This window comes from Haemaphysalis longicornis, unplaced genomic scaffold (assembly GCF_048455015.1).
Source record: "Haemaphysalis longicornis isolate Haplotype H1 unplaced genomic scaffold, Haemaphysalis longicornis Haplotype H1 scaffold_12, whole genome shotgun sequence".
NCBI classification, from domain to species: domain Eukaryota; kingdom Metazoa; phylum Arthropoda; class Arachnida; order Ixodida; family Ixodidae; genus Haemaphysalis; species Haemaphysalis longicornis.
The window spans coordinates 79775026-79788575 of NW_027526225.1; the positions used below are offsets into that span (position 1 = coordinate 79775026).

At 44.1% G+C, this 13550-nt stretch overlaps 1 protein-coding gene across 3 annotated transcripts in view; it reads right to left on the reverse strand.

Annotated features, from left to right (window-relative positions):
- Positions 1-1379: 1379 nt before the first annotated feature.
- LOC144162851 (arrestin domain-containing protein 2-like) overlaps positions 1380-13550 on the reverse strand; it is a 313049-nt gene continuing 300878 nt past the window's right edge. For all 3 annotated transcript variants that reach the window (XM_077693556.1, XM_077693555.1, XM_077693554.1), the window contains one exon: positions 1380-9944. In XM_077693556.1, the coding sequence (XP_077549682.1) occupies positions 9655-9944 (290 nt within the window). In that variant the 3' untranslated portion in view covers positions 1380-9654. The remainder of the gene's footprint in view (positions 9945-13550) is intronic.

Consider the following 13550-nt stretch of genomic DNA (forward strand, 5'->3'; position numbering starts at 1 on the left):
TTTGTTTTTTATTCTAGGATGTATAGGTGTTCGGTATAGACAGTGATTAACACCCTTAAGGGTTTCCCCAATGGGTGCAAATTATTCCACAGTGTACCGGGTCTCACCATGCTCCCCCCGTAGTGTCGAAGCCACGTGACGCGGCTGTGTCGGCCACCGAAGTGGCCACAGCCACAGAGGAGGTTGGTTGGTAGGTTGGTTGGTCGTTTCGTTGGATCAGGTAGTTGTTAGCCTGGAAAGATGTGCCTGAAATTTCTCCGCCCGATCACCACCTAATGACTCAATAATATGGCCGGTTCACCTTGCGTGCGCCAGTTCCGTCTCCTGAAGGAAGAAGAAGACGCGACACCTCCCAACGCAGCATCCAGTGTCCATGTGGGAAGACGAAGTGATCAGGGCGGTGTGTGCTTCCCGAACATCCGCTCAACGCACTGCTCCCTTGAAAAGTGTTCGCGCAGCAAAACCTCGGTGTCTCGGGAACGCTGTGGATAAAGGACGTGATGCTGCCTGTATAGCGGTGACGTGGACACTTTGAGGGGGACAGCCTTTACAGAATACGTCTCGAAGCGTGTACGGGGAAATTCGGGGGTTGGGAAATTTTGTATTCCCGTTAGGAGTAACGCTTTAAGTAAGGGCTCTTTTGCGCGCCAAGGTTTCACTTGTCATGCGGGGCGCACCGTTGTGGATTAGTTCGAATAATATGGGGTGATTGATACAGACCAGCCGAGAATTTAGTTGCTCGGAATATTAACAAAGTGACGTCAATTCGCAAAACAACCACTAATGAAGGTGCGTAGCACTGTTTTAAATACCTCCTCTTAGTGAGTATAATTCCTCTCAAGACTGTGAGTCAAATATTCTCGCCGTCAAATATTCCGCCTCTAGGGCCATTGCAATCATAATGCGGCAGTACCTATCATCATATTCTCTAACCCCATCTAAACAACTGCTCTTCTTGCCTGAGTACATAGCCGTAGTAGTAGTCCAAGTGTAGTAAAGTAGTAAAACTTTATAGGGAGATACTCATTAAAGCCTTCTCTCTCTCTTTTATTTAGAGAAGGAGGGACTGGGTACGCACACATGACTCACGTGACCATCGTGGCTACAACACTGGTCGGCTGCTCAAAATGGCTGCTCCATGACTAACGAGCCCATGTTACTGGCGCACAATCCCTCAGACAAGCGTGGGCTCAGCTCGGTTGCACTGTAAAATCGGTGGCCACTTACATACTCACTTAGCATATCGCCATCAAAATTATCATGATCATCTGCCGCGATGATGATGATGCCACTAAAGCTACCTTCGTCCTATTAGTCAACGTAACTCCGGTGCGGATGCGAAATGTAATGGCCCAGAAGAAATAAGTCTTGGACCCGTGTTTTAAATTTTTATTTCTCGCAAAGAACCGACATGTGGTAAACCGCACAGCAAAATACAGTCACGATTACTTCCGCGGCGACACCGATAACTCGTGCGTGTCAAAGCGGTGCTCGCTCGTTCGAGGCGAAATGACGACGACGACGAGACGAAAAAAAAAGACAGACATGCTAACAAAACAAAGCAAACAAAAAACACTGAATTGATGACATTTTAGAGAGGTTGCTTAGTCTTTTCGCAAGCCGTACGTTCTTTAGTGCTGAGGCAGAGAAAAACGGCAGATGGAGGCGGACATATCGACGGCATGCAAATGAAAATACTGTAGCATAAAACCCTTCATCCTGTTCAGCATGCCTGTGACGTCCTTTTCCAAATTAAAAGGGATTAAATGCTTGAAAACCACTTGTTAGTTTCAATCATTGTCTGTTCTTTTCATTCAGCATCAGGATATCTGCGCTTGCACCAACATTGATCCAAGAGCTAGAAGCTAATGTTAGCTATTCCGCACAATCCCACCTTGCCTAAAACTCCGGCCTTACGTTACCGGCAGGCGACAAAATAAATACAAAACTAATCAAAAAAGCTTAAAACAAAAATGCGCTGGCACAAACACCTTGAAAAACTCATTTAGTTAAGAAAATGTTATCTGGGGGAACAGCGGGAATAGTAATGGTCTCTTCTGCAACCATTTTGCATATTACAGCGACTTCTGAATAAGTTTACGGGAAAAGCTTTGGTGTGGCATTCCTCAGGGTAGAATTTGAAACTCACCTAACGTTTGCTTCTTCAAATAACAGCTGTCCCGATTGTAGACAAACGCATTGTTGTAACAGTCTGCATAATGTCATCCGAAAGGTAGCCAAATTAGAGTTTTGTTGCTATTGGGACAGTGCGCTTTTGCCTCCTCCTGATAATAAAAAAACGAAAAGAAAAACGAAATAATAATGCCTAAGGTTCGAACGTGGCATACTTGGGTACAAGTTAGAAACGGCAATAGCTCATATAGTGTGTCACGTTGCCGAAGCGACTGACGCAACATCAAGGCCCGCGCGCGCGTCTTGACAGAAGATTGCGCTTGATGTGCGACATACTCTGCTTTTTCTCCTGTAGTTTCTAAAGTTGTACCCTAGTACCCACCCACCCACCAACAATGGCTTTCACAGACGCCATCCAAATGAAACTGGACGTGTTATGTTTCGAAATGTCCGCCAAGGTCTCAGTTTAACGATCGGTATACACGCTGCTTCAAACCAATTTGCTAACTGTACCGGATGTTGATCGTCCATACGGAGCGGTACCAAGCACTTTGAGTACTTCCTGCGTAGTACCAGCAGGTACGCAAGCAGGAACCCCACTTACCTTTCATCTGCAGGGTTCCTATAAAAATCATTCGTACAAAAATAAAATACAAGATAAAAGAAAGTGCGCGATGCTACAAAAGTTATCTTCGGCTACTAACAATTACTTTTCAAGTTATGAGGCAGCAATATTGCACAAAGCATGCTCGTCCCACGAGTGCATTAAGAAAAAGCTTGCTCATTTATATGACAATACCAGCCCATTCTAGGCTAGCCACTGATTCCCACCGAAATTGGATAGAAGAAATTTCTGCTTTCGCTTGAATTTTATTTACAGGAATAGGCAGCTTTTACACGTTCTTCCGTTTTTGTGCGGACTGTTTACGAGTTAACACATGGCTGATGACGTTCGGCCTTCTCTGGCAGTCATGACATTTCGACAACAAAAACAACAGGAAAACCACATGGTTAAAGAACGAAAACATTTCAAGATGTACGAAGAGTTTCAGACGCACAGAAGTCATGCCAGTCGGGAAACAGAGGTGTTCACGACCTGTATAAGTTTTTTTCGCTGAAGTTGCCGGGCACTGAAAACTAATTAAGAAGAGCTAATGAAAGAAAGCCGAACGGTGGCTTTCATATAGGTTACTTTTTATACCGCACAGTCAGTTGCTTGGGTCTGTGACGGATAAAAGGTGCCTGACTGCAAGATGCATTGTTAAAATAGATGCCTCGGTTTTCTGACAATATTTATTCAGGTGAGAGAGCAAGTTAAGCTTTACTATGTTTGTGTTGGAGGCATTGTTCGATGTTTATTGGTGAGTACGAGTTTTTTTCGATTTAAACTAGTAAAATCGTGCCTCAAACCAGAAGCCCGTTCACGCTCGAATCAAGCGTAAGAGTAGGAAATACCAATTTGTCCGCCATATGATGTTTCCCACTACTGAAATCGCGCAGACATGAGCTTGGATATAGTGAAGTTTAGCGTGAAGCGATCACTATGTTTCAGAATGAAGTTCTTCAGAATTCTTCAAAACATGGTACAATCAGCGCTGCCTTTTTCGGAGGTGGTCTCTGGAGGTGGTGGAAAAACAGTGTCAAGATGGGGAAAGGTATATTGATGCTACTCACAGTTCATTTTGCCCGCAATAGTCGAATTTGTAAGCAGGGTATCATATCCTGGCTCATCAAAAGGGTGTCACTACGGTTATCACAATGACAATGAGGATGGTGTGGAGGAGCTGCTTAGCTCGCAGCAGGTATATGTTTTCCTCGATCAAGGCGTGCATCATGGCTCAAAAGATACGAAGTTTCCATAAGATTTTGTGGAAATGGTATAGAAGACTAACCGTATCAAATCTTGAAGAAGCACGAAAATTTTTTTGTTTTATATTCTGGAAAATGTCTTGCATTGCTCAGAAGGGAAGCAGGGTTAAGGTTTGATTTAATGCAGGTTTAAGCGCTTAGATGATGCAGAGCTCTGGCCCACTGTATGAGACAAAGGCAAAAGATCTCTAGACCAAAAACAGCAAAGATGAATGTCGCGTCTGCCTTCACGACCAGATACATGGTTCCGCGTGTCCGCAAGGGAAAAATCGAATGTCTTTTAAATGGTAAATGCACCTGAGGTAAAGTTTGGTATGACCACAAGCCATTGGAGCTTAGCCGCTTTCACTGCTGTTGGTAACTATGCGATCCCGATGCAAATAAAAGCGGTTAAAACTTCGTTTAGAACTGTCAGCAGCGTGAAAAAAGCACTGCTCCAGTAAAGTTTAAAGAACGCTATCTGCAATAAATAAAACAAGCTGGTAAAGACTAAGACTACGTTTGTTGGGAAGGCACCTCAGTGCTACAAGAATTTCGCATTGCTTGAACAAAAATATGTTCAGAATGCGAAAATTCTGAGGCCATTGCTCCTGTATGCTAAACTGCATCGACGTCTCACGATTTGGCACAGAGAGCGTGCCACGTGAATTGGCCCTGCAGCGATTCTTTCACTGAGGTGAAGGCACTAGTTTTTTTTAGCAGTATTGATGTTTGGGTATATATAGTTTTTTTCTTCTAAGCATTTTCAGCATGTCTTGGTGGGGTGGTTGCTATATCGATAATATTATTACCACTGTGCCGTATTTGCACAAATTAAACGCATACTTTAATAAATGTGCAAGCACTCCTTCAGGACTGAAGCTACCTTGTGAGCCATTCTACTGCGTAGGGTTAGCTAAACAGTTGTCGCAAGTTTATGCTTTAGTTAATTTCATATAAAAACGTTCCCTCGGGTTGCAAGGAGTGAAGTATTACGTACTTTGTTGTATGCACGTGGATTACCTGACCATGTATCCCCTCTTGGTGGCTTTTGATAGAAAAGACAGCTTATCAGTGAAGCCTTCTCGTCTCATGTCATGCTAACCCTTCGACGTGTAAAGCCTAAGTATGTGAGCTGTCAAAACATGCGCATATATTCTACACTATTATGTATATTTACTTTGATGTTCATCCAGCTTTGAGCGTTTCGGCATGATGTGCTGCCTGTAACGTGTTAGGAACAGGTAGTTACAAAAAAAAGTAATGCTCGGCCCACAAGGCATGAATATGTCGAAATGCTCATATTCGAAAACGTCATCTGGACTTCGTTAAGATGTCGTTTCTCATGAAACTAGGGGCTGAGCAGCTACAGTTTCTGGAAGGATTTGTGAGCTCAATGGTAAAAGCTGGTTTTATTTGCATGGTGCATCCTTGAACTACATTAACTAAAGAGGCATAGATGCCTATCGGTACCACGTGAGTGTAACCCGCGTTCCATGCGAGCAAGCAGGAATTCGCTAGCCGAACAGCAGTGAAAGCCGGCCACAGATCGATTGGGCAGAACTTTTCCTCATTGCGGCCAACAGAGCATGTGTAATCTGTAAAATGTGTAAATGGAAAAAGGAAAAAGGAAAAACTAAGCATTGAACTTCACATATGTCTCACCAGTAAGGCGAATTAGCCACTGTAGAACAAATTGTGACATGTTTGAGTATAGTTCATTTACAGCACGGGTTTTACCTGTAGGGTAACCGAGGCGCTAGAACGCTTACACACTCTTAGAGACAGTTGAATGGCCACTGAATTTTCCCTTGGTTACCAGGTATGGATGATCGAAAGAAACGTCACATAAACTTCGCGAGTGTGACGTTTTACCGAAAGAACGTGCAAAGACATTCCCGTCATGTGCATGGTTACAACATTGCAAAGTGTGTTCTTTCATTGTGAGGTTGCTTTCCAAAGTGAAAATATCCCCTGCAAAGCAACGCTGCCGCCTACAAACACTCAACGCCACTCACCTTAGCTTGTATACTGCTGACTTGACCACAGTGCAACATGATAGAATAAAACGTGAATTAGCTTGAAATGGCTAACTCTAAGCTCCGGCTGTTATAACTAGAGAGTTGGATGAAACGAATATTTAACTGGTACATGTGCTTTCTGAGTCAGACATTACAACGCTGAAACAGGTTAGCTATCAACTCCGTACATATCTGCATTATAGTATCCTTTCCATCTTCAGGAAGCAGGGATATTTTCAACCTGAAAAGAAACTTTGCAGAACAAAACGCGACACACATTAGCACGCTGTTTGCGGCGCAGTGGGAGAGAACAGCAACAAGGTATAAACACGGCACTTCACACTCACCTCCGTACACAACATTGTTTGCCATACCAGGTTTTACCTGTTTAGTTTTCGAGCTACCATAACAACTTCACATCACGGGCAATCACATCAAAACTGCAGGTGCATACAACAAAAGTGACTCCGCTAAAGGTTAAACACACCTCAGACGTCAAAACTTCAGGAACACAAAAATGAAAAGCAATTTCATGATTTTCAGCACACCACCATAACAATTTCACCTACAGCTGAGTAAACACACAAAATACTCATAGGGGTTTTTGCAGAGTGTCGCAGCGGTACTGAGTAAAGCGTTTAAATGTGTTGCTTGTGCTTGCAACCTCCTTTAGGCAGTTGACGAGACACCGCTAGGAGAAGACTAAAACAGCTTTAAACTATTCACGTTTCTGATGTTCTAGGATTTTAAGCAATATGCAATTAAATCTTAGATGCATTATTTTGGCGAGGTCGTGGAGAAGAAGATGCGTTCGTGTCAACGTTTCAGTGGCATTTTTTATATTAAGATACTTTTAGAGCGTGCTACTGTAACATAACGGAATGTGGCCTGGTCAGAAGGTTAGTTTGATGGAAGAACGCCATTGTGGTTTTTAGTAGCCTCTATTGAAGATCGGTTATTAGGACCAGAACTTTTTTGTAGGAAAGCATTAACTTAATGACCAAAAGGCTATGTTAAGGCTTCCTCTTGTCCGCAGGTGTGAACCCAATTTTGAGTATTTGACCATGTGATTTGTTGAACGGTTACGTAATTTCTGATAATGCCTATTTTTCCTGGTTTCTTTTCGAGTTTGTTACTTTTGTTACACAATGCTGATGAAACTTATGATTTTTTAGCACACTTTGGGAAGTACCCACAGGGTAGATGTTTTAGTTCTGGTACCAGTCCCGTTTTTAGAACATTCCTGGTTGTGCTCCAGAATAGTGAAATTTGTTGACTTTTTCGGAATCTCTGCAGGCTCTTCTTTTGCCTGACGAGGAAAAAACTCAAAGCGCTTCAGCTATGAACTGTGCGGCCAGTGTATGGCTTAGCTAATTTTGAACTAATCTTCGCTGTTACCCATAAAAAAATACGCACGGTAATGTGAAGCTTTGACATGCTGCTCTGATAAAAACAACGGTGTGCTCCAGGACAGACGTCAAGCGTGTGTGCTCACATCCAGCGATCAAACGAACATCAGTGCAAAGCCGAAGAACACCCAACGCTGTGTTCATTTTGCGTACAGAGTAATGTTCGCTATCAAGTACAAGGAACAAGCATGCCTACTCTAGAAGTTAATTTTTCTCTTTCTTCTGAAGAAGGGGACTTCTGTAGTACGAAATAGGGGTTATCAATGCGGCAGGCGTCTTTCTTCACCTAATGAACATGGCATCACCTGCAGAAGCAATATATAGACAAACTCAAAAAATGTTAAGCAGTCTACGAGGGTACAGTGATCCTCTGACGACATCATCTACGTCATAAACCATTGAACAGAATTGCGAAGTCAAACGCCAGTCCGTTTGGTGCACTCACATCACCGTACTTCACACGCTGAAGCCCTTGTGTTGTTTCGCCCCCTGTTTTACACAAAGGAGTTCAAGGGAAAAGTATGTCACAGAAACGGCCTTGCTGCTTAGGCTGTCTTCTTCGTTTGTCGGTTGATGTGCTGTCCCCGCTCTCTTTCGTCCGCGGTCTTGTACTTTCTTGTGTTGTCGCCGTCGCAGTAAGGCGGTACTCAAGTTGCATCATTGTCTCATCCTCTTAAACAAGAAACAGTCAGCAAATGTTTGCGAAAAGTTGAGCGTGGCGTAGGAGTCATTCTCTTGCACAAACAAACGCGGCGCCTGGCGGTTTCATTGTCCGTGACGCCGTCATAGATGAAAAACTCACTCCACGTGATCAATAAGCTTCTCTGGCCGCTCTTGATGAAATGAACACGTCCTCTTTGGAGTTGCGCGGCTACCGTTTAAGTACTCCTAGTACTGACTTTTGCTGACCTCACAACATCTAATTCTTCGTATTCACCTTATACGATCCTCTTCACAGACGGATAAGTATAAACGTTTACCTCACCTACTTAGTTTCAATGCGCAGACAGCACGAACAAATCACCAGCAGAATGACTTAGCATCCGGTATGAAATTAACCTCGGAAACGGCGTTTACAAGAGCATTGCCAAAACTGCATATAAATACCCTGTAACGTTACCACTCGGTTATGGTAAAACCATTCGCTACTTTTACAATGGAACAATACACCTTCAGACACCGCTGTCACAGGTGAATGCGCATATCGTCGAGAGTACACGTGGGTCCGCGACAGCTTGCACGCACAGGCTACCACAAAGCCCACATCCGCCCAAGGAAATCTTTGTCTCTAATAAAACCTGAATGGTTTATTCGGGTGTACGCATGAAAGGAGATATGTGGCAGCACAACTTCCGGTAATTTAAGCGCGAACACGTTTACAAAGGACTTGCATACTGTTCCTAGCGTACCCTTTTCCCTCAAATTTCTGATAGACGGTACAGATGATGGCAGATCTCTTAGCGATCCACCAAAAGGGCAACTTAGAGTGACCTTATCGCCAAAAGCAACGCCGACAATGATGAGGATGTCACTTCCCGAAGGACTAGTAAGACGGTACAAAAAAAGTTCGTAATCACATTTTCACAAAATATGTCTTTTTGTTAAGCCAAAGCTGAATTTTCTTTCTTTATTTGCTGTAGGGGAGGTCCACGATGGTACAAAGTAAACAAGGGATAGAAATTTTAAACGCGTCGGAAACCAAAATCACAAATTCAATAGAGGGCAACAAAAAACTGCGCTGTTTAACTACGTAATGGAAAATTTGCTACATACCGAAAGCAATAGAGATAAGAAACGAAAACAAGCAAGACATGTGCTCCCATTCGCATTACCGCTAGAGTCATCCAATGGCGCCGGTGTATGGATTGCAAAAACACCGAAAACATAGTCGATCACATGCCTTATATAAACATGACCGTGACTCCTTCACATTGGTTTTGGCTTGTTGTGGTGGCACCCCATAGTTCCGGTGCCTAGTTAGGATGGCATTAGTGGTGCTCTAGTGGAACCTGATTCGCAGAAGCCGCTCTGTGCCTCAATCTAGCACTCTTGCTTCAGCGCTACAATCTCCTTTCACGCGGACACTCGCTTCGTCGGAACTGTCCTTAACAGTCGAAGCCGCATTTTCACGTGGGAAAACGGGATGCAGGAGATAGAAGGCTTGGAGGACGATCGTCTGGCACGCGTCGGGGACCTAAGAGAACAACCGTCGCCGCCGCCATCTTGCCGGGAGCACACGAGCGTTACGCTCTCGAATGATGCCACTGCTGGTCATCGCTACTGCTGGCTGCTTGCTGCTGCTGATGGTGGTGGTGACCTTGACTGGAAGAGCCGGATGAACCAGAAGTGGCACCGGATGCACTACCTGTTGTGGCGCTGCTTCCTCGGGTTGGATTCCGGATGGACACGTAGACGGGCCGGTACAGCACAACCGACTCGCCTTCTTCCACGCCCAGCGTGCCGTCGTAAACCTGGCCGAGCTGGAACTCGGGTCCGATGTACAATCCTCCTTCCACGTGGTCGCAGCACACGGCTGGTGAGGGAAAAAAGTGCAGAGAGGCGCCGTGAGAAATGTGTGATAAAAAACTTAAAAGTTATTCAGCATTTTATTTCAGTTCAATCTGGGTGATCATAGAAAAAGTTGTGCTCCCCGCGCCCCAAACAACGGTTAAATCATAGGAGTAGGTGTGCTTAAGGAAGGTTGACTTTGGGGAAGAGAATCTTCCAACGACTATGAGAATATTTGGGCAGAAGAACTGAAGGAAGTGCTAATAATGAAGAAACCTAAAGAAACATCTATCACAACCTCGGCTTCCATTTATGCGCGTCTCCGCCAGAAGTGTATGCTGTGCACTGAAAATTTTGCAGGAATGCTATGATAAAAGTTTTGAGGAAACATTGCCGTGAGTATTAAATATGGAATAGATAAACGATACTCTAGAAATGCGCAAAGGCAAATCAAATAAATGAAACAAATCGCGCATAGCAGCGACAGCTGCAACGAAGACTGTAATGGGCTAAAAAGGTAGCCAAATTACAAAGTGCACAGAGCATCATGGGGTCAGTTCACAATAAAATGTTGTATACACGTTGCATAGAGGGCGAATAGTGTAGCTGGCCTCAAGCTATCAAAACACGCAGCCCCTAAAGAAGACACCTGCAACCCGCACCCACACTAGCCAGAAGAAGCCAGAGTAAGAATGCGAGACCACAGTAGCAAGGGTACAAATTGTGACGTTGAAATCAATTTACGTGCACACGTAAATGCGCGGTAGCATGGTAACGTTATACGAAGAGTTCTTGCGTGATCAGCAGTGTTTTAAATGCGCTGCAACATATATAAAATTAGGAAGTTTTCTCTACCCGACATTATTGACAGCTAAAAGCAGTGCAATAGTGCAATTGGCGTTTCACAAGATTAATTTTGCACCGCATTTAGTTATTTATTTTTGAGTACCCCCAAGGTCACTGAGGACGTTACAGAGGGGAGGGGGAAAATGTGCAATGCACAAGTCACACACGCAGACATGAGATAATGACTAAAAACAATAAAAAAAATATACGTGGTTTACATATGATGTAGGCTTCTAAATACCAGACCTATGAAAGAGCAGAAAAATGGGCGAATAGGGCAGCTTTGAATAACTTGTTATCATGTATAGACACTAATTTTTCTAGAAGGCGATTCCATTCCCTCACCGTGCGGGGTAAAATGAATCATAAAGTCTTTGTACAACCAGGCTAAAAAAGGGCTTCTTACCGGAGTATCTGATGGAAGTTTACATTCTGGCTAGGTGTACCTTAAAGTGGTTTGACACTGTTTGTTACCCCACTTTGGATGGGCCTGAGTGACACGACAATTAAAGTGAACCGTTTTTGTTCTGCACACCTTCAAGTCCATCTGTCTACTATGGACCTAAATATCGGCACACACTTCGTGCACAAGTACTAAGTGCTGCAGAAGAATTTTTAACAATCAACTCTTTTCAAGCATGCTCGAAACGTCATTGGCTGCCTATGTGGTTCTCTTCAGCGTAAAGGTATTTCAGAGAGAGAGAGAGATTTTATTTGATGTCCGAGATGAGTTCTTAAGGGTAGACAAGACGACTTGGATGTTCTCCATCTTTCAGCCGTCAGCCAAAATTCCTTGGATCCTCGCGGCGGCTTCGGCCATCCGGACTGCTGTGAGTCGTGGCTCCGGTGTGAAGCTGAACAGAACAGTCTCCCATTGTTTTACAGTCTTAATTTTGTATCTGGTAAGTGTGTTCATATCGGACTTGCTATTATAGGCAGCAGTATTTTTTGGAGCTCATGGCAGGACCATATCATGTGCTGTAGGTCTGCTCTGCTGTTTCACAAAGTGCAGAGGTTTGAGTAAAGGTCCGGATAGCAGCGGTTGAAGGAAACATGGCTTGGAAAATTGTTTGTCTGCAACCGTCGCCACGTGACTGCCTCTTTCCTGGAAAGGGTGTGGTTGGGCGGTGGGTATTTGCATCTGGAAAACCTAGAGCGATTTAATATATCCCTGTATGTGACTAGCCTGTCTTTGTGTGCTCTAATAACGTGTGCTTGGTTTTGGCTTTCCTGTGCTTTCTGTTGTGAGGAAGATGGCGGTCTTGGTTGGGTCGCACGTAACACAGCTCGGGTGGCTAGAGTTTGAGCGGTTGCGTGGGCCAGTTCCTTCCCCAGTAGACCGCAGTGGGCCGATATCCATATCAAAAGAATTTTTATTTGGTTAGTAGTCTTCTCTAACAGCGAGGCTGCTATAAGGGAGATCCTGCCGTTCGCGAAGTTCACAATGCCGGGCGTCGAGTCCCATATGATTTTGGTTGCTCGGGTACAATATATAGCAAGGGCTATGGGAATTTCCTCGCCCTGAGTGGGATCTTTGGCCGGTGTGGATGCTGACGCCACTGTGACTCTGTCATTGCTGACAACTGTAATTGCCATGAGGTTAAGACAAGAGCCGCGGTCGTAGTAATCGGCAGCGTCAACGTAGACGATCTCCCGAGGCTCACAATGGTTTCGGAAACGTTTTTCAAGGGCTCGTGCTCTGAGCTTGTCTTCTTTCCACGTTTAGACCTGGTGCATATTTCTTGATAGTGGCGGAATGCGAGTGTAGTTTTGCAATTCGTGTGGGAGGTCACCTTAAATTTGGAGGGAACTTCCGCTTCGGATTCCTAGTGACTGCAGACTGCGTCTTTCCGTTTTGTTTTTTAGACAGGCGTTCCAGTTGGGCTGTTTGTTGCGCTTCAAATAGTTCTGCAATCGACTTGTTGATGCCTAGTGCCTCGAAGCGTTCATTGGGCGTGGTAACTGGCAATTAGATTGCTTGTTTATAAACTAGATCCATTAATTTTTACTTTCTCGTGATTTTTGAGTTGTAGAAAAGGAATGTAGTAGATGATTTTAATAATTACGAAGGTTTGTACGAGCCGTATGAGCCTGTCTTCCTTGATACCTCTATTCTTGTTTGCCACTCTGAAAATGAGTCTCATGGCAAGCTGAGGGCTCTTCTTCAAATGAAGGATTGTCTCTTTGTTGTGACCATTATATTGCAGTTGTAGGCCGAAGATTCTAATGCTGTTTACGACTGGGATCTTCTTAGTATTGACATAGACGCAGATGTGTGTATCCGATGGTTTTCGTTTCCGCCCCCTACTTGTATGCCGATGAGCAACTCGAATTTCTGAGGAGAACAGTTCAGTCACCGTTCTCGAAAAATACTCTCGCACCGTGTCTACTGCCTCTTGGGAATATCTTAAGAAGGTATATCTTATTAAAATTTTGTTCGATGTATAGATTCTCAGGCGTTGCTGACAAATTTACAATATCGTTATATACTCAAGAAATGTGGCTAGTGTGGTGCCCGGGCCAGTTTTGCATTACAGCGGGGTGTTGCCGCAGTGATGAAAGCGCGGGAAAAGCAGCACACCGTTCGACCACGGCGCCCTCAGAGTGCACCATTGAGCGCACTCACCGCGTTTGCCATTAAGGTATTTTAAATATCAAATTGTTGTTCTAATAACTTTTTATTTCAAATTTATTTATTTCCTTACCTTTTCTGGCCTGAATTACTTTTTAGAGCAATTGAAGAAAGAAAATTAGCGTCTTCTGCTTGCACGCCGTTATTAGCTTC